The sequence below is a fragment of the Photinus pyralis genome, unplaced genomic scaffold, assembly GCF_008802855.1.
Source record: "Photinus pyralis isolate 1611_PpyrPB1 unplaced genomic scaffold, Ppyr1.3 Ppyr1.4_LG7, whole genome shotgun sequence".
Taxonomy (NCBI): Eukaryota; Metazoa; Arthropoda; class Insecta; order Coleoptera; family Lampyridae; genus Photinus; species Photinus pyralis.
This window is the reverse complement of record NW_022170738.1, coordinates 13,850,715-13,860,608: the sequence shown is the minus strand read 5'-3', so window position 1 is coordinate 13,860,608 and position 9,894 is coordinate 13,850,715. Positions and strand designations below refer to the sequence as shown.

The window sequence follows — 9,894 nt, the reverse complement described above, 5'->3', positions numbered from 1 at the left end:
CTTCTCCACGAAAAATTATTACAGGGTGTTGGTACTCATCAAAATACTCAGGTAAACTTTCGTAATTTAATAACATCGGAAATAAATTTGCATTTTATTGTCGACACATTGCCTTTATTAAGCATTTACTAATTGTTCTTTATAGACCTTTGTTGTACCATAACGTGTGAGGAAGTTCCGGTCCAAATTTCTGCTTCAACTTTTCCTACGAATTGCACATATAAGTAATCACCCGACATCCCCACCGCCAGTTTATTACCTTTATATCATCTTCTAAGTTATCATATTTGATTTCGGCTCGTTGCTTGAACACTGCACACGCTAATGGTGTTGCAAATGTTAGGCACAGACCAACCAAGGATACTTGTATGGGAAGTGTCATCCATGGTAGTCGGCGTAAGATTCCCTTCCGTTCCAAACGATTCATGACAAATGGAACTAATACTGAAATGACAAAGAATGTGATTTACAATGGCCTAGGGGGGTGTTGTAACGTACCCATGCCTGGTGCTGCCATGGCTATTCGACTGAAAGTAACCTGAATAATACCATCACGCGCAGCTCGCTGGGATACGCCAATTCTGTTGTCGTTTTTATCGTAAACCGGAGTACCGTCTATTAATTCTCTGGAAGAAACTTTTGTAATACTTTATACAATTTCTAATTTTTCTTACTGAGATCGCATTAGAGGTATATTGACGCAATTGGCAGCTGCAACCGCTGCAAATGGCACTAGCCTACCAACGATAGGAGAAGCATTCTGAAACGAATTAGTTTAATGTGGTTGATGTTGAAATGTGTGATTACCTACCTTTACTAATCGGTTAAGACCCAAAGCTGTTACTAAAGCGCCGCCAGTTGCACAAGCGTAAGATGTCAGAAGATGACTGCAAAAAATACAATGTTTGTGAATATCATAATTACAACGAGTAACGCGATATGGTACCACGCGAAAATTAAAATGAAATGACCGCTTTTGGCAAAACCAAGAGCACCCTGTGATCACCATCACCATGAAATTTCAACCCAATTAACTTTAGGTTTAGGCCTTGAGTGCCTTTTTGTACAAATAATTGAAATTTACCAATTTTTGTGCGCGAATTTAGAGCCGGGTAAAAAGAAAATTAGGTACTCGACCAATCCTGGACTGTGTGTTCAGGTATTTATTGCACCCCACTTCTTCTAGCAATAATTTATTGGTTTTTGCCCTTAATAAGTACATAAATAGCTCACAACGAATTTTACTGAACCATCAAATAAGTAATAAGTTTACTAATCCAAGGCTGGAATTCAAAAACAAATCTAAATATTTAACGAAATCAATAGGAAACGGGGCGGTTGTACTTTCCAATATCTCGTTGGAAAAACAAGCAGTAAAGCACGATAATTTTTATTGACCTAGTAGGGATTTGTACAGGAACTGATGTATGGTCGTTTTTTTCATCTTCCATCAATCATTTTTTACCACCCGCACGTTAGTAAGGGAGGTATTGCATTGGGGTAAAAACTGGCCCCACTATTTTTTTTACGGAAATACACGTTTTGGAGAAGGCAAAATTCATCTCCTTGCCAAACATTCTTTTTCTTCTCGACATCTTTTTTTATTAAAGCAAATCCTAACCCAGATCATCCTTTCATTAGCCGCTTGGGACCCTTTAGAATGTGAAAAAACCGTAAGTCCATCAAATATTCCTATCAGGATTCAGCATTATTAATAACGCCGTAATGTTAGAAATAATCTTTTTTTTGGGCTGAGATAATCACATAATAAATCAATTTGCCTCATACACTCCTTGATTTATAATTGATTTTTCATTTATATGACTTTTTAGGGCCCCAAACTTGACGACTAGTATTGTGCTACGTTCTGCACATGAAAATCTATTTGAAAAAGTACATATTATGTAGAGTACCATTTTTTATTACAAATACCACGGTGTACGGCACTCACAAAAAAAAACAAAAGTTGGAAACTGTTGGTTTCAACAGGACGGTGCACTCGCGCACGACGGCATAACCGTGCGAGAATGCCTATCGGTCAAATTCCGGGAAAATGGAAAATATGCCCCATAGGTATTCTCGCACAATTAGGGCGATGTGTGCGAGTGCACCATCCTGTTTTCCAACTTGCTCTGTACTAAAAATTATGGGGGTAACCAAGCAAAAAAAATCATAATGGGGGTGATTTCGTAAGGGGGTAAATCGGCAAATTTCGGTTTTTCTGACATATCTTCCGAAGTAATCGGAATTTGCCGGTTTTCTTTAAAGCCTGATAATAACTCCCAATAATAAACCGATACAACGAAATATCGAAGGATCCTCAGTATTACCACAGATAATCTGTGGTATTACAATCACTTTTAACTACAATTTATTTTAATCTTACATAATACATTTTATAGTTAACAAAAATGCATCAAATTCATGTCTTGCTCATTGAGATAATGCTCTTAATCTTGTTCCCAACGATATCAATGCAAGAATAACGATTTTGACATGTTTTGATCAAAATCCACGTGGTCGCCAAAAATGCACCAAATTCATGTCTTGGGCATTGAGGTAATGCTCTTGGTCTTTTTCCCAACGATCTTGCTGCATAAATAACGATTTTGACGTATTTCGATCAAAATCGATGTGGCCTCAGAAAAATAATTTAACATCTTTGAATCACACACATGCGGTTATCAAATGTGCACGCTCTTTCAGCAACAAGATAATGCGTTTGAAAGCTTTTACAACTCCAAATTTGAGTAATTTTTGCGCCCCTTGTTGTATGCGCCGTAAGCGGAGGGTTACACCGCTTGCACCTAAAGCCGGCCCTGATTACCCACCCCACCTCAGGACTGCAACGAATACAAGAAGCAATTTCTCCCAGAATGCTCAGAAATTTTGTTCAGGCTTTTCATTGTATGTTAGGCCACAGCCGTACATTTTGACCACTTATTAGTGCGATGAAAACCATTTTCTTGTTAATTTCGTTTTGTCTTCAATTTTAATAGGATACCTACACGTTCATTTGTTTTATTTTGTTGTAAGATATAGAAAATTTTTCTTGTATAAGGGTACTAACATGTTATGTCATCGAAAAGACAAAAAACCTCTATCAAATGAGCCTAATGAAAGAGAATATGCTATTTAAACAAGTTGTAAATCAGCATATGCGGATGATGAAAGCGCATTTTTGGTAATACATATTAGTATCTTATATTAGCAAAGTTAAAAATTATCGATCTCACTCTCAATTGTAATTGCTGAGATCTCAGCCAGACAGCCAGCCATAATGAATATAATACAAAAATGCGCTAAAAACTCCATCAGTTACGTATTATACCAATTGCGACATACCCCAACCATTGAATAAAAAATTAAGTTTATTCAATTCCCCAACAGAATAACAGGAAACCTACGATCATTCCTTTCTTTTATTTACCCCGTTAGACAGTCAGTACCCAGCAATAATTTTATGTGACGAATATATACCCCATTACAAGGTTATAATGGGGAAAGTACCACTTTGTACTTGTAGTGGTAATCTGGTAATATGTTTTTTGAGTTGCAAGGTATTTGATAGTATAGGTAGATGACAAGGACTAAGACAATAAAAGTATTCTGCAAACTAAACGAATCACTCCATTTAAATTTTGCGAGGGTGGTCAGGGATCAACAGATTAGGGCGAGTTTCAATGTAAAAGTATTTCGAAAATCATTTTTAACTACTGTTTTAATTTTGGTTCAATCGTTCTCGTAGGTTTTGAAATTTATTTTCGTAACGGCCCAAAGCACTCTCCATTTGGTGAATTACTGATTTCAGGTGTCTTTATAAAATAACCGCTGTTGATTTATTTCCTTATAACCCCAATCGAGATATCTTTTTTTTACAAATTTTGATTAAGACCGATTGTGTTTAAACCTCTTGCGTTGGGTGGGCGCTTAAAAAAGGAATCGTTGAAGTTGAAGATGCATCTCAAAAAGCTGCGTGGACGGCGAATATTTTAAATGAAATTATTTAGTTTTTTTAAAGGACATTGGGAAAACCCGAACGACGTTCGGCGTAATAAGCGATTAAGTATCAATATACCTATCGACTGCTGCGAAAATCTTTCTTTTCACGGAGGGATTTGGTGAGCGAGTGCACGCTTTTCAATATTTATCTTCATTACGAACAGGTGGGTACGTTAATTAATTTCTTATCGGTTTATTCTCTGCATTTTAGACTTTCGTAACTATGGTAATACTTGATCCTTGTTTGCGCGCATTCGCAATGCAAGAACCACAATCATTGCTGAGCTTGTTAAGAAGATTTGGGGATACTGTCCACCAGTGCTAGGTCCGTTAATAGCATTTTTGATCCTGTAATTACTAACAGGTCATGTGTTAATACCGTTTTATCTTCACAGTGGAAACTTTTACCGAAGAAAGTAGAAACAACTATAAGTGTCACCGTAGTTGGTGAAGAATTGAATGTTTACGAGCTGGAAGTCGAAAAATGCCAACATCTGGAGGACGAAAATTTTCAACTCGCATGGCCGACACGTTTTGGGATAATTGGTACGTCTTTTCATTGTTTTTGGTAAACATTGATAAGTGCATCTGTGGTGCTGATTTTTAATTTTAGCCCTTTTTAAGAATAAATGATTGAGACCGCGTTTTTCCTTCTAAGCGCCACACAGTAATGCCTTCGTCTATTTTGTTGTATGTCTGTCTGCCTGTACACGATGAAACTTCGCTTCTATACCACGTACCGGCTTTTCGTTAACCTTAACATCTTCCGAATTTTATTTATTTTTATCGACAGACCGCGTTTAGGTTACAATGATTACACCGTCATAGTGTGATTTCAGAAATATGTCTGTGTCTGTATTAAGTATTGCAAATATCTGCACGAATTCCCTCCGTCTAGCTGTGGATTTAAGACTATGAGACTGTGTATAAGTAGATATGTGCTTTGACATGTAGTTAGAATGGAGGTAGAGAAAAAAATTACAAAAAATCCCCCGTGTACGCAAATGTATCCAGCTTCTTATTAAAAAATATTTGCAGATACTTAGTAGGAGACAACAGATAACAAAATCTTCATGGCATCACATCACATGGCCGACTATTTAAAAACCGTAGTAGGGTTTTTATCATGGCTAAAATTAAAAAAAAAAGGTTGTGATGTATCAATGTAATCAGGAAAAAAATGCAAAAAAATTTACGTTTGTCGGCAGGGTATATTGCATTTAAAAAATACTAACTTTGGGTCAAATCTCAGAAAAAGTGGCCCAAACATTTTTTTGACTTGTTTTGATTGTGTCTATCCTATTGCAAACCTTTAGGGGAAGGACACACGTTTGGTCCCAGAAAGTAAAAATTTTGGCTTCGCAATGTTTGTCGGCATGTGGATCGAGACAGTGGTACTTAAAATAACTACGCCAATTATTTCTGTATAGAGCGTATTATTGGCCCTCGCTTAAATCTGATGGCCTTCTTTCCAAATTTAATCTTTTTAATCTTCCTGTGTAATACACGTTTTAGAAATGAAATCAGGAAATCTTTCTAAAAAATATGGCATATTATTGCGGCAATAAATTTTTCAACAAAACATAGGTACCTATATTCAAAAATTGGGTGGTAAAGGGAAACAACACACGGTTTTGTTTTAAAAAACTAAGGATTATTGAAAGCTATACGTCCGGAAAAGCTGCAACAGAGAGTAGAGGATAGAACTAACAGCTGTACCTAGATTTTGGGTGTTCTCATTTCGAATTGGTCTCTGATTTGGTAAAAAGCGTTCTAAAACGGCAATCTAGCTCGGCTGCGGTACTAAGGGTACCTGGTTCGAATCCGAGTTCGAACATAGATATTTGTAAATGTATAGTGGGTTATGGGGGGTAGCGCAGCCTTAGCTGAAACCCCTCCCACTCAAAAATAAAGGAATAAATAAATAAATCTATAGATGCGGCACCTATACAGAGGAAACAGAGGTTACAAAGTAAACATTTGGGATCATTGTGTGGTTTTGAAAAAACCAGGTGTCAAATTCTTGACAGAATAGCTTCCTAGGTGAAACCAAAAATTGCCAACATATGTACACACTGTTTTTATTAGAGGGACCTACCATCCAATTTCGTTAAAATTGCTCCTTAAATAAGAAAGTTGGATGTTGCACATGCGCAACACTATTTTTTGCGCATGCATTTTGTTTAATAATAATAATAATAATATGATTTATTGCCCAACAGAATCAAATTCCAATTATAGGACAATTACTAATCTAAGAAAGCACAATAACTAAATATACTAATGTCTTAACCGCTAACCTAATAAAAACCAAATTAAATGATATTAAACTTAAAGATTAAAAATAAGATTAAAAATATTCCATCAATCTTTTAAGATCAGATACTGAGCAAGTGTTAATGTCACACATATTAGCAATTTTGTTAAAGTTGCTTACCATAACAAATATAGGTGATTTACAAAGTAAGTTTGTATTGGCCTTAGCACAATTGAAAGTATATACATTACGAGCCGAAGAACGTGGCACATGGAACCGAATAAGGGAAAGAAGAGATGGACAATCTAGGTTATTGTGTAACAAATTGAAGAGAAAGTTAAGGCTTGACAGAGTTCTGCGAACTTCTAAGGAATGTACCTGAAATCGAGATAACAGTAGTTTATGATCAGTACCAATTGCGGGATAAACTCTGTCCAATTTAAACGATAAAAACTTCAGAAACTTACGCTGCACTGCTTCCAGGGTTGTTTTATGGCAGTCATAGTAAGGATACCAAATAAGAGAACCATACTCTAGTTTGGATCGCACATAAGCAGCATATAGAGATTTGATAGCAAAAATATTGGAAAAATCACGACAATTTCTGATAATAAAGCCAAGCATTTTTAAAGCAGAAGCAATAGTCACCGATATATGTTCCGAAAAGGAAAGTTTAAAATCAAATATAATACCCAAATCCGTGACCGATGTACACCGTTTAAACTGAATATCATTAAATTGATAAGGATGTAAAAGAGGTTGAGATTTTCTTGAAAATGAAACTACTTTGCATTTAGACATGTTTAAGTGAAGGTTGTTTTTTGAACACCATTGACCAAGTTTATTTATTTGTGTTTGGAGGTAAACGCAATCATCATTACTATAAATGGATGTAAAAATCTTTAAATCGTCAGCGAATAATAAGGTGTTACAGGAAAGTAGAGAAGGCAAATCATTTATGAAGATTAAGAACAGTAGGGGACCGAGGTTAGATCCTTGCGGAACTCCTGACGTAACCACAGCAGAGTCAGATATGTAATTCTTGTATTGCACACGTTGTAGTCTACCACTAAGGTATGATTCGAACAGTCGGAGAAGCGAAGTAGAGAAACCAATTTTGTCCAATTTGCTCAGCACCAAGCTGTGATCTACTTTGTCAAATGCTTTGAAGTCAGTATATGTATATTACATCCACTTGACCCTGATTATCCAATACTTTCGAAGCAAACTGTGTAAAGCAAGACAGATTTGAGATAGTTGAACGATTTTCCATAAAGCCATGCTGATCTGGAGAGATATAATTTCGAATTTGGGGATAGATTCGCGAATATAATATCGTTTCTAGTATTTTGGCAAAGTTAGAAAGTATACTAATTGGTCTGTAATTGCATATTATAGTTGGGTCATCATTTTTAAACACCGGGCAGATGCGAGCTTCCTTCCAACAGTTAGGGAACGCCGAAGTTTTAAGAGAAAGGTTAAATATTATGAGTAACGGATATATGAAGGCATCTGAAAATTCCTTGACAAGGCAACTGGGGATTTGATCGGGACCTGTAGTCATTTTAGATTTCAATTTAGACATAGAAGACATAATTTCTTCGGTTGATATGCTTGTAATATTAATAATAGGCATATTACTTACATTTGGGGTGCAAGAAGGTAGGTGCTCACCCAAGGGAGCATAGACACTGCAAAAATAATCCTTGAATGCGTTTACAATTGACTGAGGTGTATTAAAAGTACAATCATTAAGAAACATTTTACCTGGAATTCTAGAAGTACCCCTTTTATTGTGAAAGTATGACCAAAATCGTTTAGGATCTTTGCTGATTGAGTATTCAATACTGCTAACATAATTTTTATAGGATATAGAGGACATCATTTTAATCTTAGATCGAAGTCTTTTGAATTCAGCATACGCAAAGTTACTTTTAGAGTTCTTATATTTATTGAAAAAATAATTTTTAAGCTTGAGGTTCTGTATGATTTCCGTAGTAAACCAAGGTGGGTAAGATAACTTTTTGCTAGATCTAAATTTAGGGACATGTATATCAAAAATCGAATAAAGTACACTATAACAATTTGAACAGGCAACATTAACATCACTGCACTCGTTAAGGAAGTTCCAGTTTACATTTAAAAGATCGTGGTACAACTGCGATAAATTTGCTTTTGCAAAATTATACACTTTGCAAGACGCGTTGATGGGAAATATAGCCGAAGATTTATAGGTAAGTTGTAAAGTAAAATCCAAAGCAGGGTGGTATACATCTTCCTTAATTAAAGCGAAATCATCGTGCTCAACATGGCATAGACAGCTTGATAAAATAAGGTCAAGAGTTCTACCTTGCAAATTAACTACATTATTGTATTGGTCAGCATATAGGAAATGTAGGAAGTTTCGCATTGTTCTACATTTACTATCACTTGCATCAGCACTGTTGAATGACGGAATATTGAAATCGCTTACAATTACAAAATTATCACTACGTAAATATTCAAGTTGCTCAAGACATTCCATAAATAATTTAAAATCATGTAGAGAAATATTTGGTGGAACATAAACAACAAATATGTACAAAATTGTTGAACTAAATACACACCTACAACCTACAACATCTATGGCTGGAACCAAGCTCGTTATACCTGTCATGTCGATAATCTTAACATCAAAATGCGCCTTAGTAGCTAAAAGAACTCCACCACCCCATGATTGGTGCGTTACAGCATATTGTCGATCACACCTAAAGACATTAAATGTATCCGGAAACAGTTCCGCGCAATGGATATCACCTGTAAGGGCAGTTTCAACTAAGCATATAAAATCGAACGAACATGCACTAACACTAGAGTAAAATTCACTAATTTTAGAGCGCAAACCACGTACGTTTTGAAAATATATCTGAAAATCTTTAATTATGTTGGGCTTTTTTAGTTTAAATTTTTTGAAACAATTTTGGGGACACCATGTACATACCGAATTGTCAAATGCTGTTCACCACTTTTAATGCGTTCGTCAAGTTGTAGACGTAGATTTTGTAAAAATTTCCTTTGGAGGATTGTTTGGTCCGAAGAGATGCGATAAGTAGATTGTTTACTTTTTAGCATTTGATTAAGTTTTAATGCTCTCTTAGTGTCATTAGGGGACTTTAAGATAACTTTTAATGGGCGCGGCCTATTGCTAGTGGGCTTACCCAAACGAAAAGACTGAATCTGGATGGTATCAATATCCGCACTTTTAGCGAGAATGTTCCGAACTAAGATAATGTCGTCAGCTTTTCTTGTGTCAGGATCTGGAGATGCAGATTCCTCGGCGTTAAATATTATTATATTTGACGCCCGAGTGTTTCGCTCCATTGCCTCCTGAATGACTGTTTCCATATAGACAGCATCCTCCCGATTAGTATCGAGAGAGGACATCTTGATTTTCAGTTGATAATGGCTATATAGCCGAAACATTATATATATATATATATATATATATATATATATATATATATATATGTCGACAAATTTCTTCTGGTAGCAAAATAACGCACCGAAACAATGCCCGCTTTTTATTATTACATTACCTTACATTATTTCATATGTGTATTATTATATTAAATAAATATTTTAAAATCAAAATTATT

General features: G+C 35.6%; 2 protein-coding genes and 1 long non-coding RNA gene across 3 annotated transcripts; 1 reads left to right on the top strand and 2 right to left on the bottom strand.

The window, feature by feature from the left end:
* Positions 1–52: 52 nt before the first annotated feature.
* Positions 53–1,024, bottom strand: LOC116175598 (sideroflexin-1-like). Its single transcript, XM_031493789.1, has 5 exons — positions 812–1,024; positions 675–760; positions 499–626; positions 260–444; positions 53–205 (listed from the first exon to the last, which is right to left on the bottom strand). The coding sequence occupies exons 1-5, from the start codon at positions 1,013–1,015 to the stop codon at positions 140–142; spliced, it is 669 nt and encodes a 222-aa protein (XP_031349649.1). The 5' UTR covers positions 1,016–1,024; the 3' UTR covers positions 53–139.
* A 3,092-nt stretch (positions 1,025–4,116) lies between these two features.
* On the top strand, positions 4,117–4,428 carry LOC116176916. The gene is made up of 3 exons (XR_004146556.1): positions 4,117–4,166; positions 4,214–4,327; positions 4,398–4,428. It is a non-coding gene; the product is annotated as an uncharacterized LOC116176916 (long non-coding RNA).
* A 3,002-nt stretch (positions 4,429–7,430) lies between these two features.
* On the bottom strand, positions 7,431–8,815 carry LOC116175664. Its single transcript, XM_031493896.1, has one exon. It carries the CDS (start codon positions 8,781–8,783, stop codon positions 7,431–7,433), a length of 1,353 nt encoding a protein of 450 aa, XP_031349756.1. The 5' UTR covers positions 8,784–8,815.
* Between the last annotated feature and the right edge of the window lie 1,079 nt (positions 8,816–9,894).

Coding starts and splice junctions, on each gene's coding strand:
- LOC116175598 (XM_031493789.1), bottom strand. CDS start 1,015: ATGGTGATGGTGATCACAGGGTGCTCTTGGTTTTGCCAAAAGCGGTCA. Junction 761..811: donor GTCTTAACCGATTAGTAAAG/GTAGGTAATCAC, acceptor AATTCGTTTCAG/AATGCTTCTCCTATCGTTGG. Junction 206..259: donor ACTTAGAAGATGATATAAAG/GTAATAAACTGG, acceptor TGCAATTCGTAG/GAAAAGTTGAAGCAGAAATT.
- LOC116175664 (XM_031493896.1), bottom strand. CDS start 8,783: ATGGAATGTCTTGAGCAACTTGAATATTTACGTAGTGATAATTTTGTA.